The 24,040-nt window shown below is 32.2% G+C and overlaps 2 protein-coding genes and 1 pseudogene across 2 annotated transcripts; all 3 read left to right on the top strand.

Moving 5' to 3' along the window:
* Nucleotides 1-4,241: 4,241 nt before the first annotated feature.
* Nucleotides 4,242-7,297, top strand: LOC148788101 (putative disease resistance protein At1g59780). Its single transcript, XM_088880352.1, has 3 exons — nucleotides 4,242-4,611; nucleotides 5,105-5,245; nucleotides 6,405-7,297. Exons 1-3 carry the CDS (start codon nucleotides 4,242-4,244, stop codon nucleotides 7,295-7,297), a joined length of 1,404 nt encoding a protein of 467 aa, XP_088736478.1.
* Nucleotides 7,298-11,933: 4,636 nt separating this feature from the next.
* On the top strand, nucleotides 11,934-15,598 carry LOC105179883 (small ubiquitin-related modifier 1-like). The gene is made up of 3 exons (XM_088880842.1): nucleotides 11,934-12,071; nucleotides 14,391-14,540; nucleotides 15,205-15,598. Exons 1-3 carry the CDS (start codon nucleotides 11,985-11,987, stop codon nucleotides 15,280-15,282), a joined length of 315 nt encoding a protein of 104 aa, XP_088736968.1. The 5' UTR covers nucleotides 11,934-11,984; the 3' UTR covers nucleotides 15,283-15,598.
* A 4,741-nt stretch (nucleotides 15,599-20,339) lies between these two features.
* On the top strand, nucleotides 20,340-23,573 carry LOC148788102 (putative disease resistance protein At1g58390; annotated as a pseudogene).
* Nucleotides 23,574-24,040: the final 467 nt, after the last annotated feature.

Consider the following 24,040-nt stretch of genomic DNA (forward strand, 5'->3'; position numbering starts at 1 on the left):
GGACAACTATAGAGTATAAAAGCTGCAACCTCCTTTAAAGAGCGGAAGTTTTCAGAAACTCTATCATGAATATAGTACTATTGCATGAAAATTTGGTTGAAGAATGTTAGTTATATTATATTATTTTTGCATAACTCAGAAATTAAAGATTATTTAGGTAAAGTATTAAATAATTACTACCTTATCAGTAGCATTTGAGGCTCCTCTAATCATTCCTGTAGGGGTAACTTGGATCTTGGTTGGATTTTTATTGTCTCAATAATTTTCGGTAGAGAGTCCACGTCTTGTTGGAGAGGCACTTTCTTCACCCTTACGTCCAACTTGTCTTCAATTTCTTGTACAATTATATAATACATGTCCATTTCCCGTACTTCAACCTGCCATACATATATACGTTAGTAGAATAAATGAGTTTAGATTTTTCTCACTACTCTAAGTTGAGGATATGGATGAATTAACTATCTTTGATTTGCTTTTTTTCATAATGTTGATACTGTTTCTTCTTTATATTCACCAATGAAATAACCAATTTTATTGGAAAATGTCACGTGCATATTATGTGCATGGCAACTGTAACTAGGGAAAATTTTCAGAGACAAATGTCCGCAATGTGCTGCATTTTTTTTTTTCTTAAATTATTGTCCTTCGTTGCTAGAATAAATTTTAAGTGGACCAAAAGTGTTACCTTCCATTCTTATAGAACGAAAATTACAATTTTTCCAAGAAAAATAGAAGTTGAGTTCATTGAACTATTAATTTGTATTAATGTTGTAACAAGCTGTCTATATAGTTCAAAATATATTAATGTTCTCAACTATATTAATGTTCGCACCAATGAACATGTATTAATATTTATTCTAGCATTGGCATTTTTTATTGGTGCTATATTTGTATTAATATAGTTCATTGGCATTTTTTTTGCTTTAATACTAGCTATTATAGCACGTCTTACCTGTAGGAGTAGGGCTTATTTGTCTCTATGGAGGAAGGCTCGTGTGCCTCCATGGATTAAGGCTTAATGGTTGTCTACTCAAGTGTAGGGCTTTATTTTTCTAAAAGAAAATGTTAATAATGGAGATATATGTATTATGAACAGAAGTTGTGTACTTGCACGGAGCAAAATATGTGTGCCTCATCAAAAGAGGATAATTTCGGGGTGCCTACTCAAAGAAAGACTTAAGGGCCTTGCTAGAGGAGCGATAAAGTGTCTGGTCAGAGCAGGTTTATATGCCTTCACATAGGAGGGTTCAAGTGCATGCACAAAACTTACAAGAATCGCTAGAGAAGGACCTAGATTTACCTCCTTATAAAATCTAAAATACACCAATCTACCTCCCTATCTTTTTTTTTTCCTATAAAAGACTAATTTACTCATTTATAATATCACAGGGTGCAAATTGCTATTCACCCATGAATTATATATTTGAAGTTCAGATCATAATTAATAATAATAGATATACATAATTAGAATATCTTAGTAATACAAATGAGTTAATTAATTCTTGATGCAAGTTATCTTTGACCTACTTAATTTTTATGTCATTGCAGGACGGGGACGAGGTCTACTACAACACTTATTTACATCTTACTGTAAGCAGAAGAAATTAAACTACGACACAATAGCATTTGTGTACGATGGCCAACGCGTCGAAGCTTCAAAAACTCCCCTGGAGGTAACGTCTACTGATACTTTCGCGTAACATCTTTATTTCCGTCTTTGATGCTAGAATTTAATGTTAAATGTGATTCTGTAACGATATGCACAAATAGAAAATATGCAATTTACCTCCGTGATATGAGAAATTGAAAAAAAAAAAACTGTTGTGAATAAAATAACAAATTACCCCATGTGTCTTGAAAAATGAAACCAATTACCCTCCACCCCCACCCATCTAAATAGTGGGGTAATTTGCAATTTTTTTTTTTCCTAGAAAATATTTGTTCATTTCACATATCACATGGGGTAAACTGCATTTAACCCCTTTTTTACTATATAAGTAAAATTTTTGTTCCTACCATTGTAAGATCAAAGAAAACAATGATGAAATTTGCCGAAAAATAACATTATGATAGCGGAAATGTAATTATTCTCTTGCATTTGCATTAGTTTGCGTTGATGTATTATCATTCGCAAGTATAGTTTAGTTTTGAAGTTCTAATGCATAGTAATGTTTTTGTGCTTATGATGCATGGCTGATTTTCGGACGGAAAAGTCACGTGCACATAAGTCTTGCATATCGCTTGCTTTTGCTAACGTAAACATGTAATAACTATGAAACTTTTTTATTTGTATTGCTACTTTTGACTTTATACATAGATGGAAATGGAGGACGGAGATTCTATAGATGCCATGATGCATCAGGACGGAGGTGGCTATGCATTCGTGATGACTTGATCAAGAGTGAAGAAAGTTAATACAATGATCAACCAAATAGACATTTATGTTGTTGGTTTGCTTTTATCTAGTTTGTTTATTAGACTAAATGCTACAACGTGTGGGAGTTTGTCTATTTGGATGAGTACTAGAGGTATATGATAACAATGATTTTTCTCACTATTCCTAAGTTGAGGATATATATGGATGCATTATCTATCGTTCTTGATTAATGAAAAAATCCTTGGCAAATGCTTTTGCAGTCGGCAACTTTAAGGAGTCCCCATTCCACCAATACAGAGGTGCTAGCTAGAAGCAGGAGAGAGTAGGTGAGAGCAGGTAAGAACACAGAAGTCTGAAGGATTTTTCTCATACCCGTTACAAAATATCCATTCCAAATCGAGTTCTTTTATTTTGCAGTGCCACATTCACAATCACACAAGTTTCTCCCACTAAGACAAAGTCGACGATGCAGATTCATGAGTTACATAAAGCCGGATCAGGATCCACAGTTCAAAAACATACCGTAAAAGAGTTATTTGATTTGACAAAGTTGAGTTATGGAAAGCATAGAGATTTTCACCAGAGAGAAGCCAAGCAAACCATCGAATGGACCTTTGCCTGTGATGTACTCACAAAGGACGCTATGTACTCTTCTAAATATGTGTAGCATAGGACAAGAATGTTGGATTTCAAACAATCACAACTATTCATGTATCGCAGATTTTATATGTAAATTATCATATAGTTTAAATTTTCTTATTAATAAGGTACTTTAAGTTATCATGCTCTATTTTAGTATCATGTAATAGTCCAAGACTTATATTTTTTAGACTAGAGTTGTATTACTTCTGAAAGTCATTTTGCACACTCCTCATCATCATTTTTCGATGTCGTAAACGTTCTATTTGTTGGATGTAGCTCAAATTGGGTGAGCCATGTACGTCTTATGTTATTAATTTTTCTAATTTTTATGTTTAAGATGGATGTGAATTCATAGATTTATTTAACATTCTTTTAAATGAATAAAAAATGCATAGCAATTGAAATATCTGATACTTTTTCCATAGACTGATTGTAGTCCATGTGCTTCACACTTAAGTGCATTTTGGCATCCACATCTTATTCTTTGGGGGGGGGGGGGCGAGAAAGCATTTGAGTTACTTATATAATATAGATTGAAGGATCAATGCGGATCATGGTAGTGATCATTATTAAAACCCGAACATAATTTTTTTTAATAAATTGATTATAATTATATTATGCAATCATCAATAAATAATATCAAATATATATAATTAATTAAAATTAGTACCATAGTTAACCAATCACTAATTTGATATGGATACATTGATAGTATAGGGGTGTCAATGGATAGGGTGAGACCCTACTCAGACTCATACTCAAATCCAATAAATATTACTAAACCTAGGTCCAAATCCAAACCCATTAAAAAATATAAATTATATTTGGATTGAGTCAATACCCATCAATAAAATTGTGTGAAAGAGGAGAAAAGAATTTGTACCTATGAGTAGAATTTAAATTAAATCTGAAAGGCATTTCTTAAACTTGTGTTATGAGTAGCCGATTCTTTTGCTTTAACTTAAATTAAAAGTGAGAATCAAGAAAGTGTGAAATATGGGAGAAAGAATCTAAAACTTCCAATTTACAAGAAAAGATAAGAGGAGAAAAGAATTTGTAGCATGCGTAGAATTTGTGTCAAGTAGGGATAGAAGTTGGTATGCGCATATATAAAATGAAGGCAGTTGGTGAATTAAAAAGATCAATAACATCCATCCACTTTGCCATTAGCCGCTACTGATCCAACACATTTCTCCAGAAAATCACCCAAATACAAAGTAAAATGGTTGATTCTGTTGCAACAATTGCACTTGATACACTTCGGGACTTATTGATTGAGGAAGCAAAGTTTCTATCGAGTGTGGGCGGTGAGGTTGAGGAAGTCCTAAGGCAGCTCAACATCATGCACTGTTTCTTGAAGGATGCTGATAGGAGGCAAGATCGGTACAATTCACAAACAGTCCAGAATTGGATCGCTGAACTTCGCGATTTGTCCATTCAAGCTGAGAATGTGCTAGAAAGATATGTCATTGAAGTGGTGTCCAGAAGAAAAGGAAAAGGCCTTAAAATGGTTCTCAAAAGATTCACTTGTATATTGAGCGAGTGGTCAAGAATGCACCAAATCGGAGAAGACATTAAAGATATCAAGTCTCGTATGTCCGACCTCACCAAACAGTCGGAGTCTATGAGTGTAGGAGACAACTCATCAAGATTGGTAGATGATACCGATAGGTCAAGAAGAACGTATGGGCATGAGGTTGAAAAATATTTTGCAGGAATGAAGGAGGATATTAAATAGTTAGAATCAGTTCTGACAATTGATGACAAATCAAATGGAGTGATTTCCATATGTGGCATGGGAGGATTGGGAAAGACACTCTTGCTACTAAAATTTACAATGGGGAGGCCGTGGAGCGGAGCTTCAAATATCGTGCTTGGGTTTGTGTAAGTCAGCAATTTCAACCCAAAACTACTTTCCAACGACTATCAAAGCAACTTCTTCCGAATGAAAGTGAAGAGCAAGACGAAGATAAATTGGTCAGAAAGTTGTACCAAGTACAAAGAGACAGAAAATGTCTCCTAGTTTTGGATGACGTTTGGGAAGTTGATCACTGGAATTGCTTAAGGCGTGCCTTTCCCTTGCAGAGGCAGATAGCAAAGTTTTGCTCACAACCAGAAATCAAAACATTGCTTCCATAGGATACGTCCACAATCTCAAGTGTTTGGATGAAGATGAAGGATGGGAGCTCCTTCAAAAGATAGCATTACCGAACAACTATTCACAAGGTTAGTTTGTAAAATTTCTTGTTTTATTTTATTGATTTTGAATCTTCATTCTCTAGTTAGTGACAAAAGAAAAAAGAGTAATGATACTAAAGATATCATTTATAGTATATATTTAGCGAAAAAGATTATTTTGTTACGTCTAATGTTTTTTTATAGTTTTCATGATGACAAGATTGTTTGAATTTTCTTATGTAAATTTCAAGTTGATCTATATGTATAAAATGCTATTGAATAGCAATTTAAAATTTATTTCTTGATACAAAATTTGTTTAAAACGTAAAAGGAATCAAACATTTAGAAAGTCATACAAAGTAATGGATTCAGCAATATAAAGTTATGCTTTCAGATTTTATTTCTATTTTTTATTTGTTGAAAGCATAGGGCGAAATTCTCTTGTTTTGATTTGTTTTAATTACTATACATATTTATAAGAAATTCAAATTTTATAATATTTTGAATTAACTGACATTCATTGATTATGTATTCAGAGATACCTACAACTGAAATAAAGTTGTTGGAAGAATATGGAAGGGAAATAGTAAAAAAATGTGGTTATTTACCATTACCCATTTCAGTTATTGGAGGAACTCTTCATCACGAAAAGGCATCAATAGAATGGAAAAATGTGTGTAGAAATCTTGATTCGTACCTTCTACATGGGAGAGGTTTGGAGAATGACAAAGGAGTAAATGAAATACTAGATTTGAGTTACAATGTGCTCCCTTACAATCTGAAACCATGTTTTTTGGTTTGGCTTGTTTTAAAGAAGATGAAGAAATAGATATAGAAAAACTATATTTACTATTGATGGTTGAAGGTATGATTTGTTCCAAAGATAAGGGAAGAGGAGAAAGTTTGAGAGATGTGGCAGAACGGTATTTATTCGAGCTAGCAAATAGGTGTATGGTTGAAGTGGAAACAGACAAGTTGCCGCTATATAATAGGTTTAAGTCATGCTGGCTTCATGATATGATACGAGATTTGTGTTTGTCAAAAGGAAAAAAAGAAGGATTTCTGGAGGTTATGGATAGAGAGATGGGAGGAGGAGACTCTTCAATTTGCAAAACAAATAGATTGGCTATTCATGCGGTGGGAGTGGATAACGATCTTAGTTAAAGGATTAGGGAAAATAAGAACATAAGATCTTTTGTATTCAAAGGTTATCAATTTGAGAATTGGAAATTGCCCAAAGGAATCGCAAAATGGAAGCTGTTGAAGCTATTGAGTCTCGAAAATAGTATTGTGAAAGAATTGCCACAATCCATATGCAAGCTACCTTGTTTGCAGACATTGAATGTGAAAAATACAATGAGATTACCTAATTGCATATACAAAATGAAGTGCTTGAGGCATCTATTTATGATAGATGATCATGAGAGGGTTGGAGGCGAAAAATTGAAATTTGAAGGGTTGAATGAATTGGAGATGGTTGATGATATCTGGGTTGGTGATGTGGTTGATGATATCACTCATCTTCTTAAATTGGCCAAGATGGACATGGATGTCAATACGAATCGGGAAGATGGCTCAACTCTTTTCAGGAGGTTGGTGATGTGTCACTCACTACATTACTTGAGAATCACACATTGTCGAGTGAGCAAATTACCGGCTTATGAAGTTCAACTATATCAAAATGTGATAGAATTGCAGCTTGTGGGTACAAGGATTGAGGAAGACCCAATGGAAATACTAGAGAAGCTTCCCATGTTAAGAGTTCTTAGCTTGTGGAGCAATCCATATGTGGGCAGAGAGATGGTTTGTCGGGCAACTGGATTTCCTCAACTCAGGGAACTTGTTTTGCATGGGTTGTTGAATTTAATGGGGTGGAGAGTGGAGAAAGGAGCAATGCTCAACCTTTCCAGTCTACTTATTGCAGAATGCAGTAAATTGAAGATGATTCCAGATGAATTGGAATTCATTAATACTCTCCAAGAACTGAGAATTATATCTATGCCAGAAGAGTTTGTGAAGAGGGTAGGAGTGGTGGATGGTGAAGGAGAAGATTATCACAAAATCAAACACATTCCAGATATTTTCATTTATACCAATTAATACCAATTATAGGTCTCACTTATTTATAACTATAATTGATGAATGTATAATTAAATAGCATGTGTTCTGTGTAATGTAATGTACGCATTAATTAAATTAATTAATTAAAATCACAATTGGTACCTTTTTTTTTTGTTCTGGTTATTTCATAATTTTTTAATTTTGTTAAAGTCAATCGAAATATTAAATGTTGTACATTAGTAATGCAAATAAATTTTGTTCTTTAAGTTACAATACATCGGTATAAACAAAAAGTTCATAATAATAACAATATATATAAATGTAATGTTCTCTGTTTGAAAAATTACCATGCAACCTTTGATTCTAACATTGGTGTGATAATTAGTCCAATTAATCTATTTTTGTGGTAAACTGACTAAAATATTCTTGTGAATTTTGAATTATAATTTTAGTTATTTTTAGAAATTTTGCAAAAAATTTTTATGGACTAAGTTGATAATATTTCATCCACTATGTATGTTTTTTTTCCATTATTTATTTTTTTTAGAAAAAAAGATAAAAATACATCAAGGGCAAAGTTGATAATTTTAAACCTCCATCCAAGGATTATATGATTTTATCAAATATTAAGGGGGAATTTATAATATTTCAAACAATGAAGAGTTATTCGTAATTTTTCAAACAAAGTTGAGAATAAGAAATATAATTAAAAAAAAAATTGACCCACCAAAAAAAGTGAGACACCAAAATAGTGCTCTTAATTAGTAATAAAGATAGATTGTTAAGGTTTAACTTTTAGACTTATCTTTAATTTTTGAAATAAAAAATTACTGAATTCAATTTTTTATATAACTTTTCGCAAAATGTAAATTCATAAAATTTATCATAATTTTGGATTTTTTTTATTTCAATAAAAAAAGAGAAAATAGAGTAGACTGTTTTTTTTAAGTTAAATAATATATTATTATTATGTTCACAAGAGTGCAAATTTTTTGTTATTCATAAAAGATAATTTTAATATATCAACATAAAAAATATAGACACATTTTTTTTCCTTTGAAAAAAGGAGGAATTTGACAATGTTATAAATTTAAGGGACTAAAGTGGTAAAATCAAATTTAAATGGACTATTTTACCCTCCAAAAAGTCAAAATTCAGCCACGTATTCAACAAAAAATAGCTTGAGGGACCAGACTGAGACAAAAATTGTAAATATTTTGAAATTTTCATGATTTTTTATATTTTTTAAATTTTTTCTGTAAATTTTTTGTATTTCTAAAATTTTTCTGTAAATTTCTGAAAATACTTTTTCAAAATTTTCTAATTTTCTGTACATTTTTGGTATTTTAATTTTTTTGTGTAAATTTTTGGTATTTAAAAAAAAAATCTGTATGAATTTTCAGAAAAAAATTCTGAAATAATTTTTCAAAAAATTTCGAAAATAGTTTTTCAAAATTTCTAATTTTCTGAAAATTTATACAATTTATGTGCAATTTATGCAGTACATGTGTAACTTATGCAATTTATAGTTTTTATGTGTAATTTCTACAATTTCTGTGTAATTTTAGCAATATATGTGTAATTTATGCAATTTATAATTTGTATGTGTAATTTATGAAATACATGTGTAATTTCTATAATTTATAATTTTTAGTGTAGTTTATGCAATTTATGTGTAATTTACACAAATTTATGGAATTTATGTAATTTAATAAAATTTTACACCTAATCACATTAATAAAGAATTTTGAAACAATTAATGCAATATCAACAATATTACATTAATAAATATAAATAATTATAAATTACATAATAATCATAAAAAAATAAATTACAACAATATTCCCAGTACATACTAACATTGTTACATAATAATGTACATAATCATAAAATTTGTTAAAATGTATAAATTTATTTATTTGTTCAAAATTATTAAATATATTAATAATTTATAAAAAATTATAACATTCAAAAATTAGGAACGGGTTTAGTAATGCTAAAGAAAATATTAAAAGTTTTAGCAAAACTCGTTCCAGAATCCGTTACAAAGACAGTCCCAAAAAAGTGTTCCTAAACTAAACGAATTGTTCCAAATTAATATATAATCGTTCCAAATAGAATTACTAATCAGTATCTAATATGCGTTCCAAATTATATGAACCGTTCCTAATTCTATTCCTAAAATAATTCTACAAATGTGTTCCAAATTCAATAACTCGTTGCAAAAAAATGTTTCAAAGACCGTTCCTAAATTCATCCAAATTAGAAAAAAAAATAGTTTCAAAATAAAATTATGATTATAAATACCGTTCCAAAATTTCACCTAAAAAATATAAGTAACCATTAGAAAGACTATCCCCGGTTGTTCCAATTCTTAAATTAAAATTTTTTGGGCTGAATCGATATTAGGAACGGTTTTCAACGACCGATACAATTACCATCCCTAGTTGCAACTGCTTTTTACCTAAACCGTTCCTACATTATTGTAACGCCAACTGCAGGGGCGGATTTCCATCCATTCCAAACTCTAGTCCAAATAGGTTTTGTGATCTTGAAATCGTCCAAAGTTAAACATTTCAAAATCTACCCAAATCCTGCCTTTTTTTGTAGTGTTACCATCAAGTTGAGTCAAAAGTTTGGTGTGTTAAAAAAATTTTATCACATCGTCAATTAGCAATGAATATATCTCAACTTGAATCCTTTAGATTATTTGTTGGAGGTACCTGCAACAAAAAATCAAACAAACCAACACAGCCAGAAAAGAAGGGCACCTTAGTTTTATGGCCGGACAAAAGAGAGCATAAGCGGGGGTAAAATCCACTAACATTTGTCAACAACAATAAAACTCAAGTAGAGACTAAGGAGTACAACTTACAAACAATAAAAATTTCCAAGATATGCAATGCAATGGAGGACACCTCCAAATACAGTTAAGTAGCAAAATAAACATGACCCCGTTTTACACCAAACAGACAAGCATAGTGAAGGATAGAACAGTCAGCCCATGGATCCTCATAAGCACCTATAGGTATGGTTAGTATTGACAATTCAATACAACTAAGGAAAAATAAAGCATAATTGGGAGTGCAACACCCTCACGTCTCTGCATAGTTCTGATGTTGGGGAAGCCATAATTGTCAAGTTTGGTGATTCCTATAATCTTGCCTCGCATGTGATCGTTAGTTAGTAGAGCGTAACACAGGCTTGGTTAGCAAGCAAATCTGCTGCTTGGTTGTTTTCTCTACAGATATGAGATTTCTTGATCTCATATTTGAATACAAGATTTCTCATAATTTTTTTTTAACTATATACATAAAATAAATGTATAAAATATTAGTACAATATTATACCAATAAATAATAGTATTTATGTTAGAAATAAACGTGAAAAAATATTTGAAAATTGAAAGAAAGAAATTGAAGGAAAAAAGTCCTTTTACAGTCAAAAAGATCAATTTTGTGCCTAGATTTTATTCCATATGAAGACTAATTAAATAATGTGGAGCAATTTACTCTATATTGTAAGTTTAAATGAATATAAAAATGTGAATAATAAATTATAAAAAAAATTAAAGATATAACTTCTATTAGACAAACAATTATTTAGGTCCAACTTCCAATCAACCGATAGTCTCCTAATTTAATCGTTGGAGTGAATTTTTTGGGTTTACCCCAACACTTTTGACGTGTTGCTTTGATTTCAGACTTATTTTCTATGAAAACCCCGAGGACTTAGGGCGATCCCACCGACCTCGTCATGTATACAGTTATCATAACAAATAAAAGCATAATCATGTTTATTGCGGAGTAGCACAAAATTATTGAACTAAAAATATTACCTTCGATTGTAATCAGGTTTATTGTAATTATTATTTTTAAGAATAATAACAATGTTATTACAACTATAGTTACCATAAATATATTAAAAAAAATAAAAGAAGTACTCGACTTGGTTCATGAATTTCTAAACATTTATAATCTGATTCGAGCTCGACTCCTGAACGAGCTCAAGTTAAGAAAAAAAAATAGCTGAAAGATTTTAAAGCTCGCTTACTCTACATTCCTAGACTAGAACTAATTAATGCCTAAATAACATTTAATTGGTAACGGAATTATGTACACAATTCGACAGTGTATACATATCTAAAAGTTCGAATATAGTTAAAATTAACATATAAACCATATAAACGGTCGAAAGGTCATTGTATTACATGATCATTAGAATACGTGAGGAGAGGGTGTTTACGAAAGAATAACGTTAAATATTCATGTTAGGAAATTTAATTTTATTTTTGGGAATTGATTCTTAAAGAAACCAAAAATATATTATAAACTCATTACAGTTTACATAGTTCAAGAAAAATTTTAAATCACTAAATTTGAATATATTTCTAAAAAATGGACATAATACAATGTTATTTCCTCTACTATTTGTATTTTAGGAGTCTCCAATTTGATTAAATTCCATATCGGACTTTATTATATTTTATTTTTCCAGATACTTACTATACAATGTATTTCCATTTTAGAGAAAGAAAACCTAAAAATCATACACACACACACCACAGAGACACACAAAATTAAAGTGTATAAAGACAGAAGTGGTTCAATGCTTTAACTCAAACAGCAACCAAAGGAGAATCAAAGGAGGCGTTCTTATTTGTATTTGTGTTTGTGTTCGAACACACACACACACACACGCACACTGAAATTAAGGCTGAAAGAAAATGAGACCAGGAGAGACTTCCAACGGCAAGAAACCAAATCATGACCAATCCATTGTTTCTAAAATTGCCCTCTCCATCAAATCTCAGGTACATTTCTTCTTTCATTTCCCTTTTTTTTTTAATTGTTACTTATATATATATATATATATATATATATATATTCTCCTTTTTGTGTATGGTTAGATTAGTTTGATTTGATGTTAATCCTTTTGAAAATTTATAACCAAGAAACGATTTTTATATGATTTTTTTTTATATTTTTTATGGGATTTTAAAGATTTATAACCAAGAACTAGTTATTCGGCCTGTTTGTCGACTCGGTTCTTTTTTGTAATTCTTGATCTACTCGAAATCAAGAATCTTTCCCGTTGATAATCCCAAGAACCAAGATTGATAGACATTGCAATAATAATAGTATTATATAATAATAATAATAATAATAATAATAACAAGAACAACAACAACAATAATAATAAGGGAAAAGTATTATTTTAGTCCGTTAAGTATGCCTAATTTTAATTTTAGTCCGATAACTATGTCTATTTTTATTTAGGTCTAGTAACTTATGAAATTACTTACTTTTAGTCCTCTGACAGATTTTCGAATAATTTTACCCCTATGAGTGAGTATGGACTAAAACTGCCTTTCAAAGTTGCATAGGGGTAAACTAGTCCGAAAATCTGTCAGTGGACTAAAAGTAAGCAATTTCATAACTTACTAGACCTAAACAAAAATGGACATAGTTATCGGACTAAACTTAAAATTAGGCATACTTAGCGGACTAAAATAATCTTTTTCCCTAATAATAATAATATGAAATTGAAGTATTCCCTTCAACCAAAGTTGTAGCTCGGGGCTCTCTATTTATAGGTAATCATAAGTTGATTGGAGATGATTCAATCCATCTGTGACTCGGTGGAGGATTTTCATAGATCTGATGGAGCATCATCTCAAAATGGTTAGATAAAGCTAAATCTTGCTAGATTTTGTAGAGGTAATCTCCCAACAGTTAGGAGTTCTCCACCTGACTAGGTTGAGGGTTATTTCTTGGAAGTTGGAGACCCCTGATTCTTGGGGGGATGGGATTGGAGTCCGTTGCAGGTGAATGTATCTTTTAGAGATAAGAATGTTTTCCAAAATTTTACATTAAGTAATTGAGGAGATACCTTATTCCAACCGGAGTTCAAGCTTTTAGATTTTAAGGTTACTTCTGGTTGGAGGCACCATGTGTCCTCGAGGGGGCTGCTCGTCTTTATTTGATTTTGTGATATGTGCCTTTAGAGATCCGACATGAATGCCTTGTACAATGAATTTTGACTTTGCCTAGGGGATTTCAAGTATCTAAACTTCCTTATGGGCCTGTGAGGACTTCTTGGGTCTGGGCCTTCTTGGATTTTAGCCAATTTGGGTTTCTTTTGGCCAATTTATGTTTTTAGAAGCATTTGCTGCTAGACTCCTGGGGGGCTTTACCCGAACTAAATTTTCATAAGGCATTCTAAGCTCTTACTCGAACTGGGCCCCTTGGGCTCCACTTCGGCTTTGCATTCTTTTGAGTTTTGAAGATCTCTTTTTTTTTTTTGGAAAACTTGGGCCTTTTTAGGCCAGTGTATTTTTATGGGCATCATTCTACTCCTCAATCTAATAAATGGAAATTTCAAAACTTATTAGAATAACCATCTCAGAGGCAAGAGACTAGCTTGAAGAGGGACCCACTTTTTTTCTTACAGGAAAATATTAGTGGCATAAACATGCTTAGAGAAAGAAGAGCTTACTTCATGCTATATGGAGCAGGAATTTTCCGAACCAACCCATTAGGAGTAGGGCTTATCTGTCTCTATGGAGGAAGGCTCGTGTGCCTCCATGAATTAAGGCTTAATGGTTGTCTACTCAAGTGTAGGGCTTTATTTTTCTAAAAGAAAATGTTCATAAAGCAGATATATCTATTATCAACAGAAGTTGTGTGCTTGCACGGAGCAAAATATGTGTGCCTCATCAAAAGAGGATAATTTGGGGGTGCCTACTCAAAGAAAGACTTAAGGGCCTTGCTAGAGGAGCGATAAGGTATCTGTTCAGAGCAGGTTTATATGCCTTCACATAGGAGGGTTCAAGTGCATGCACAAAGCTTACAAGCATCGCTAGAGAAGGACCTAGATTTACCTCCTTATATAATCTAAAATACAACAATCTACCTCCCTATTTTTTTTTTCATAAAGGACTAATTTACTCATTTATAATATCACAGGGTGTGAATTGCTATTCACCCATGAATTATATATTTTGAAGTTTAGATCAATAATTAATAATAATAGATATACGTGTTCAGAATATCTCACAGTAATACGAATGTAGTTAATTAATTCTTTATGCAAGTTATCTTTGAACTACTTAATTTTTATGTCATTGCAGGATGGGGACGAGGTCTACTATCGGTTTCCGCGCGACAAGAAACTACAATACTTATTTACATCTTACTGTAAGCAGAAGAAATTAAACTACGATGCAATAGCATTTGTATACGATGGCCAACGCGTCAAAGCTTCAAAAACTCCCCTCGAGGTAACGTCTGTCGATACTTTCGCGTAACATCTTTATTTTCATCTTTGATGCTAGAAATTAATGTTAAATGTGATTCTGTAATGATATTCACAAATTGCTGCACAAATAGGAAATGTGCAATTTACCTCTGTGATACAAGAAATGGAAAAAATAAATAAATAAATAAATAAACTGTTGTGAAATAAAATAGCAAATTGCCCCATGTGTTTTGAAAAATGAAACCAATTACCCCCCACCCATCTAAATAGTGCAATTTGCAAGTCTTTTTTTTATAGAAAATATTTGTTCATTTCACATATCCAATGGGGTAAACTGCATTTAACCCCTTTTTTACTGTATAAGTAAAATATTTGTTCCTTGCATTATAAGATCAAAGGAAACAATGATGAAATCTGCCAAAAAAATAACATTATGATAGCGAAAATGTAATTATTCTCTTGCATTTGCATTAGTTTGCGTTGATGTATTATCATACGCAAGTATAGTTTAGTTTTTATGTTCTAATGCATAGTAACGTTTTTGTACTTATGATGCATGGCTGATTTTCAGAACGAAAGGTCCCACGTGCACATATGTCTTGCATATCGCTTGCGTTTGCTAACGTAAACATCTAATAACTATGAAACTTTTTTATTTGTATTGCTACTTTTGAGTTTATACACAGATGGAAATGGAGGACGGAGATTCTATAGATGCCATGATGCATCAGGACGGAGGTGGCTACGCACTCGTGATGACTTGATCAAGAGTGAAGAAAGTCGATACAACGATCAACCAAATAGACCGTAGAGACACTTACGTTGTTGGTTTGCTTTATCTAGTTTGTTTATTAGACTAAATGCTACAACGTGTGGGAGTTTGTTTATTTGGATGACTTGATGCTAGCATTTAATGTTAAATGTGATTCTGTAACGATATGCACAAATTGCTGCACAAATAGGAAATGTGCAATTTACCTCCCTGATACGAGAAATGGAAAAATAAATAAATAAATAAATAAAGTGTTGTGAAATAAAATAGCAAATTACCCCATGTGTTTTGAAAAATGAAACCAATTACCCCCCACCCATCTAAATAGTGCAATTTGCAAGTCTTTTTTTCATAGAATATATTTGTTCATTTCACATATCAAATGGGGTAAACTGCATTTAACCCCTTTTATACTGTATAAGTAAAATATTTGTTCCTAGCATTATAAGATCAAAGGAAACAATTATGAAATCTGCAAAAAAAAAATAACATTATGATAGCAGAAATGTAATTATTCTCTTGCATTTGCATTAGTTTGCTTGGATGTATTATCATACGCAAGTATAGTTTAGTTTTTAAGTTCTAATGCATAATAACGTTTTTGTCCTTATGATGCATGGCTAATTTTCGGACCGAAAGGTCCCACGTGCACATATGTCTTGCATATCGCTTGCTTTTTGCTAACGTAAACATCTAATAACTATGAAACTTTTTTAGTTGTATTGCTACTTTTGAGTTTATACATAAATGAAAATGGAGGACGGAGATTCTATAGATGCCATGATGCATCAGGACGGAGGTGGCTACGCTCTCGTGATGACTTGATCTAGAGTGAAGAAAGTCGATACAACGATCAAGCAAATAGACCGTAGAGACATTTACGTTGTTGGTTTGCTTTATCTAGTTTGTTTATTAGACTAAATGCTACAACGTGTGGGAGTTTGTCTATTTGGATGAGTGCTGGAGGTATATGATAACAATGATTTTTCTCACTATTCTAAGTTGAGGATATGGATGAATTAACTATCTTTGATTTGCTTTTTTTCATAATGTTGATAATGTTTTTTCTTTATATTCATCAATAAAATAACCAATTTTATTGGAAAATGTCACGTGCATATTATGTGCGTGACAACTGTAACTAGGGAAAATTTTCAGAGACAAATGTCCGCAATGTGCTTCTTTTTTTTTTTTTTCTTAAATTACTGTCCTTCGTTGCTAAAATAAATTTTAAGTGGACCAAAAGTGTTACCTTCCATTCTTATAGAACGAAAATTATAATTTTTCCAAGAAAAAAAGAAGTTGAGTTCATTGAACTATTAATCTGTATTAATGTTGTAACAAGCTATCAATATCTTTTAAATTATGCTAGTTATTCGTCGTGGCACGTCATTCTTGCGTGCATATAAATATAATTATTTATATTTTAAAATATATTGTATATAATTAAGAACAAAATATATTAACCAACAAATCACATTTAAAAAAAAAATTTAAGGTATTATCGACACAATAAAAAAATTAGTGTAGTAGTATTAAAATGATGCGTAATCACTTTTGTAAACAAAAACAGAGGAGTAATTAAAATTAATTTTTTAAATTAATTTAACTAGGGGTGCAATTGCGATATTCAAAAATTGGTGCGATGGTGTCATTAACTGCTTTTTGTGAGTGTAGATGGCATTTTTTTTCTTTAATGCTAGCTATTATAGCACGTCTTTCCTGTAGGAGTAGGGCTTATTTGTCTCTATGGAGGAAGGCTCGTGTGCCTCCATGGATTAAGGCTTAATGGTTGTCTACTCAAGTGTAGGGCTTTATTTTTCTAAAAGAAAATGTTAATAATGGAGATATATCTATTATGAACAGAAGTTGTGTGCTTGCACGGAGCAAAATATGTGTGCCTCATCAAAAGAGGATAATTTGGGGGTGCCTACTCAAAGAAAGACTTAAGGGCCTTGCTAGAGAAGCGATAAAGTTTCTGGTCAATTTATATGCCTTCGTATAGGAGGGTTCAAGTGCATGCAAAAAACTTACAAGAATCGCTAGAGAAGGACCTAGATTTACATCCTTATATAATCTTAAATACACCAATGTACCTCCCGATCTTTTTTTTTTTCTATAAAAGACTAATTTACTCATTTATAATATCACAGGGTGCAAATTTCTATCCACCCATGAATTATATATTTGAAGTTCAGATTAATAATTAATAATAATAGATATAAGTATTCAGAATATCTCACAGTAATACAAATGTAGTTAATTAATTCTTGATGCAAGTTATCTTTGAACTACTTAATTTTTATGTCATTGCAGGACGGGGACGAGGTCTACTACCGGTTTCCGCTCGACAAGAGACTACAACACTTATTTACATCTTACTGTAAGCAGAAGAAATTAAACTACGACGCAATAGCATTTGTGTACGATGGCCAACGCGTCAAAGCTTTAAAAACTCCCCTGGAGGTAACGTCTATTGATATTTTCGCGTAACATCTTTATTTCCGTCTTTGATGCTAGAATTTAATGTTAAATGTGATTCTGTAACTTATGCACAAATTGCTGCACAAATAGGAAATATGCAATTTACCTCCATGATATGAGAAATGAAAAATAAAAAAAACTGTTGTGAATAAAATAGCAAATTACCCCATGTGTCTTGAGAAATGAAACCAATTACCCCCCACCCCCACCCATCTAAATAGTGGGGTAATTTGCAATTTTTTTTCCCTAGAAAATATTTGTTCATTTCACATATCACATGGGGTAAACTGCATTTAACACCTTTTTTACTATATAAGTAAAATTTTTGTTCCTAGAATTGTAAGATCAAAGAAAACAATGATGAAATTTGCTGAAAAATAACGTTATGATAGCGGAAATGTAATTATTCTCTTGTATTTGAATTAATTTGCGTTGATGTATTATCATTCGCAAGTATAGTTTAGTTTTGAAGTTCTAATGCATAGTAATGTTTTTGTGCTTATGATGCATAACTGATTTTCGGACGGAAAAGTCACGTGCACATAAGTCTTGCATATCGCTTGCTTTTGCTAACGTAAACATGTAATAACTATGAAATTTTTTTATTTGTATTGCTACTTTTGACTTTATACATAGATGGAAATGGAGGACGGAGATTCTATAGATGCCATGATGCATCAGGACGGAGGTGGATATGCATTCGTGATGACTTGATGAAGAGTGAAGAAAGTTAATACAATGATCAACCAAATAGACATTAATGTTGTTGGTTTGCTTTTATCTAGTTTGTTTATTAGACTAAATGCTACAACATGTGGGAGTTTGTCTATTTGGATGAGTACTAGAGGTATATGATAACAATGATTTTTCTCACTATTCCTAAGTTGAGGACTTATATGGATGAATTATCTATCATTCTTGATTAATGAAAAAATTCTTGGCAAATGCTTTTGCAGTCGGCAACTTTAAGGAGTCCCCATTCCACCAATACAGAGGTGCTAGCTAGAGGCAGGAGAGAGTAGGTGAGAGCAGGTAAGAACACAGAAGTCTGAAGGATATTTCACATACCCGTTACAAAATATCCATTCCAAATCGAGGTTTTTTTGTTGCAGTGCCACATTCACAATCACACAAGTTTCTCCCACTAAGACAAAGTCGACGATGCAGATTCATGAGTTACATAAAGCCGGATCAGGATCCACAGTTCAAAAACATACCGTAAAAGAGTTATTTGATTTGACAAAGTTGAGTTATGGAAAGCATAGAGATTTTCACTGGAGAGAAGCCAAGCAAACCATCGAATGGACTTTTGCCTGTGATGTACTCACAAAGGACGCTATGTACTCTTCTAAATATGTGTAGCATAGCACAAGAATGTTGGATTTCAAACAATCACAACTATTCATGTATCGCAGATTTTATATGTAAATTATCATATAGTTTAAATTTTCTTATTAATAAGGTACTTTAAGTTATCATGCTCTATTTCAGTATCATGTAATAGTCCAAGACTTATATTTTTTAGACTAGAGTTGTATTACTTCTGAAAGTCATTTTGCACATTCCTCATCATCATTTTTCGATGTCGTAAACGTTCTATTTGTTGGATGTAGCTCAAATTGGGTGAGCCATGTACGTCGTATGTTATTAATATTTCTAATTTTTATGTTTAAGATGGATGTGAATTCATAGATTTATTTAACATTCTTTTAAATGAATAAAAAATACATAGCAATTGAAATATCTGATACTTTTCCCTTAAGCTGATTGTAGTCCATGTGCTTCACACTTAAGTGCATTTTGGCATCCACATCTTATTCTTGGGGGGGCGGGGGGGGGGGGGGAGAAAGCATTTGAGTTACTTATATAATATAGATTGAAGGATCAATGCAGATCGTGGTACTGATCATTTTTAAAACCCGAACATAATTTTTTTTAATAAATTGATTATAATTATATTATGCAATCATCAATAATTAATATCAAATATATATAATTAATTAAAATTAGTATTATAGTTAACCAATCACTAATTTGATATGGATACATTGATATGATAGGGGTGTCAATGGATAGGGTGAGACCCTACTCAGCCTCATACTCAAATCCAATAAATATTACTAAACCTAGATCCAAATCCAAACCCATTAAAAAATATAAGTTAAATTTGGATTGAGTCAATACCCATCAATAAAATTGTGTGAAAGAGGTGAAAAGAATTTGTACCTATGAGTAGAATTTAAATTAAATCTGAAAGGGATTTCTTGAACTTGTGTTATGAGTAGCCGATTCTTTTGCTTTAACTTAAATTAAAAGTGAGAGTCAAGAAAGTGTGAAATATGGGAGAAAGAATCTAAAACTTCCAATTTACAAGAAAAGATAAGAGGAGAAAAGAATTTGTAGCATGCGTAGAATCTGTGTCAAGTAGGGATAGAAATTGGTATGCGCATATATAAAATGAAGGCAGTTGGTGAATTAAAAAGATCAATAACATCAATCCACTTTGCAATTAGCCGCTACTGATCCAACACATTTCTCCAGAAAATTACCCAAATATAAAGTAAAATGGTTGATTCTGTTGCAACAATTGCACTTGAAACACTTCGGGACATATTGATTGAGGAAGCAAAATTTCTATCGAGTGTGGGCGGTGAGGTTGAGGAAGTCCGTAGGCAGCTCAACATCATGCACTGTTTCTTGAAGGATGCTGATAGGAGGCAAGATCGGTATAATTCACAGACAGTCCAGAATTGGATCGCTGAACTTCGCGATTTGTCCATTCAAGCTGAGAATGTGCTAGAAAGATATGTCATTGAAGTGGTGTCCAAAAGAAAAGGAAAAGGCCTTAAAATGGTTCTCAAAAGATTCACTTGTATATTGAGTGAGTGGTCAAGAATGCAGCAAATCGAAGAAGACATTAAAGATATCAAGTCTCGTATGTCCGACCTCACCAAACAGTCGGAGTCTATGAGTGTAGGAGACAACTCATCAAGATTGGTAGATGATACCGATAGGTCAAGAAGAACGTATGGCCATGAGGCTGAAAAATATTTTGTAGGAATGAAGGAGGATATTAAACAGTTAGAATCAGTTCTGACAACTGATGACAAATCAAATGGAGTGATTTCCATATGTAGCATGGGAGGATTGAGAAAGACCACTCTTGCTACTAAAATTTACAATGGGGAGGCCGTGGAGCGGTGCTTCAAATATCGTGCTTGGGTTTGTGTAAGTCAGCAATTTCAACCCAAAACTACTTTCCAACGACTATTAAAGCAACTTCTTCCGAATGAAAGTGAAGAGCAAGATGAAGATACATTGGTCAGAAAGTTGTACCAAGTACAAAGAGACAGAAAATGTCTCCTAGTTTTGGATGACATTTGGGAAGTTGATCACTGGAATTGCTTAAGGCGTACCTTTCCCATTGCAGAGGCAGATAGCAAAGTTTTGCTCACAATCAGAAATCAAAACATTGCTTCCAGAGGATACGTCCACAATCTCAAGTGTTTGGATGAAGATGAAGGATGGGAGCTCCTTCAAAAGATAGCATTCCCGAACAACTATTCACAAGGTTAGTTTGTAAAATTCCTTGTTTTATTTTATTGATTTTGAATCTTCTTTCTCTAGTTAGTGACAAAATAAAAAAGTGTAATGATACTAAAGATATCATTAATAGTATATATTTAGCGAAAAAGATTATTTTGTTAAGTCTAATTTTTTTATAGTTTTCATGATGACAAGATTGTTTGAATTTTCTTATGTAAATTTCAAGTTGATCTATATGTATAAAATGCTGTTGTATAGCAATTTAAAATTTATTTCTTGATACAAAATTTGTTTAAAACGTAAAAGGAATCAAACATTTAGAAAGCCATACAAAGAAATGGATTCAGCAATATAAAGTTATGCTTTCAGATTTTATTTCTATTTTTTATTTGTTGAAAGTATAGGACGAAATTCTCTTGTTTTGATTTGTTTTAATTACTATACATATTTATAAGAAATTCAAATTTTATAATATTTTGAATTAACTGACATTCATTGATTATGTATTCAGAGATACCTACAACTGAAATAAAGTTGTTGGAAGAATATGCAAGGGAAATAGTAAAAAAATGTGTTATTTACCATTACCCATTTCAGTTATTAGAGGAACTCTTCATCATGAAAAGGCATCAATAGAATGGAAAAATATGTGTAGAAATCTTGATTCGTACCTTCTACATGGGAGAGGTTTGGAGAATGACAAAGGAGTAAATCAAGTACTATATTTGAGTTACAATGTGCTCCCTTACAATCTGAAACCATGTTTTTTTGTATTTGGCTTGTTTTAAAGAAGATGAAGAAATAGATATAGAAAAACTATATTTACTATGGATGGCTGAAGGTATGATTTGTTCCGAAGATAAGGGAAGAGGAGAAAGTTTGAGAGATGTGGCAGAACGGTATTTATTCGAGCTAGCAAATACGTGTATGGTTGAAGTGGAAACAGACAAGTTGCCGCTATATAATAGATTTAAGTCATGCCGGCTTCATGATATGATACGAGATTTGTGTTTGTCAAAAGGAAAAAAAGAAGGATTTCTGGAGGTTATAGATAAAAAGATGGGAGGAGAAGAGTCTTCAATTTGTAAAACAAATAGATTGGCTATCCATATTGAGGGAGTGGATAACGATCTTAGTTACAGGATTGGGGGAAATAAGAACATAAGATCTTTTCTATTCCTCAAAACGGACTGGCGAGATACATTTTTGTATAATTACATTACGTTTGCGATTTTCAAATCTCTCAAAGTCTTAGTATTGGAAGGTTATACATTTGAGAATCTGAAATTGCCCAAAGGAATCGAAAAATTGAAGCTGTTGAAGCTATTGAGTCTCGAAAATAGTGGTGTGGAAGAATTGCCACCATCTATATGCAAGCTACCTTGTTTGCAGACATTGAATGTGAAAAATACAATTAGATTACCTAATTACATATACAAAATGAGGCACTTGAGGCATCTATTTTTGGGATTTCTTCATGAGAGTGTTGGAGGTGAAAAATTGAAATTGGAAGGGTTGAATGAGTTGGAGATGATAACTGGGTTCAATAGTTTGGTTGATGACATCACTCATCTTCTTAAATTGCCGAAGCTCCGAGTATTGGAAGGAAGAATTTTTTATGAAGAATGTTTGCCAATGATTGTTGATCACATCTTAAATCATCAAGAACAATTTCGCGATGTAAACCTTAATATTTACATGGGTGTTAATATGGATTCGGAAGATGGCTCAACTCTTCTCAAAGGGTTGGTGATGTGTCACTCACTACATTACTTGAGTATTGCATATTGTCGAGTGAGCAAATTACCAACTTATGAAGTTCAACTATATCAAAATGTGATAGAATTGCAGCTTGTGGATACAAGGATTGAGGAAGACCCAATGAAAATACTAGAGAAGCTTCCCATGTTAAGAGTTCTTGGCTTAAGGCGCAATCCATATGTGGGCAGAGAGATGGTTTGTGAGGCAACTGGATTTCCTCAACTCAGAGAGCTTTCCTTGAATGATTTGCGGAATTTAGTAGACTGGAGAGTGGAGAAAGGATTAATGCCCAATCTCTCTCATCTAGTTATTGCAAAATGTAGTAAATTGAAGATGATTCCTGATGGATTAGAATTCATTAATACTCTAAAAACACTGATTATAATTATGCCAGAGGAGTTCGTGAAGAGGGTAGGAGGGGTGGATGGTGAAGGAGAAGATTATCACAAAATCAAACACATACCTTTTATTGACATTTATTATTACGACTAACAATGGTGAGACAGTAGTAGTTACATTCCTCATAATCCTTTAATATTGTGTTCATGTGCTTTGGCCTCCATTGATTGTCAATTGATTCTTGTTATCTCTGTTTGAATCATACATGGCTTTTGAATTTGTTACATTTGTGTCTTTGGTTTTTCTTTTGATTTATAGATCTCACCGTTTGTCGCTACTAGTAGGAATCACGTGCGTTGCACATGATACTTATAATCTTGACAAAATTTAGAAGTTTAATTTAGCAAAAATATAAAATACTTCATAAATGAATACATATTATTTTAAAATTTAATAAGCACTTTATTAATGAAAATATTTTATTCATTAAGTTTAATGAATTTGAAATTTTAATAATTACTGTAAATATATTTGATGAGGATGCCACAAGGAGAGGGAGATTAGAATGTGGTGTTGCTGGTTGGTCGCATAGAAGATCGCAGGTCAAGGGGGATAAAGAA

The sequence above is a fragment of the Sesamum indicum genome, linkage group LG5 (assembly GCF_026168435.1).
Source record: "Sesamum indicum cultivar Baizhima isolate 11 linkage group LG5, ASM2616843v1, whole genome shotgun sequence".
Classification (NCBI taxonomy): domain Eukaryota; kingdom Viridiplantae; phylum Streptophyta; class Magnoliopsida; order Lamiales; family Pedaliaceae; genus Sesamum; species Sesamum indicum.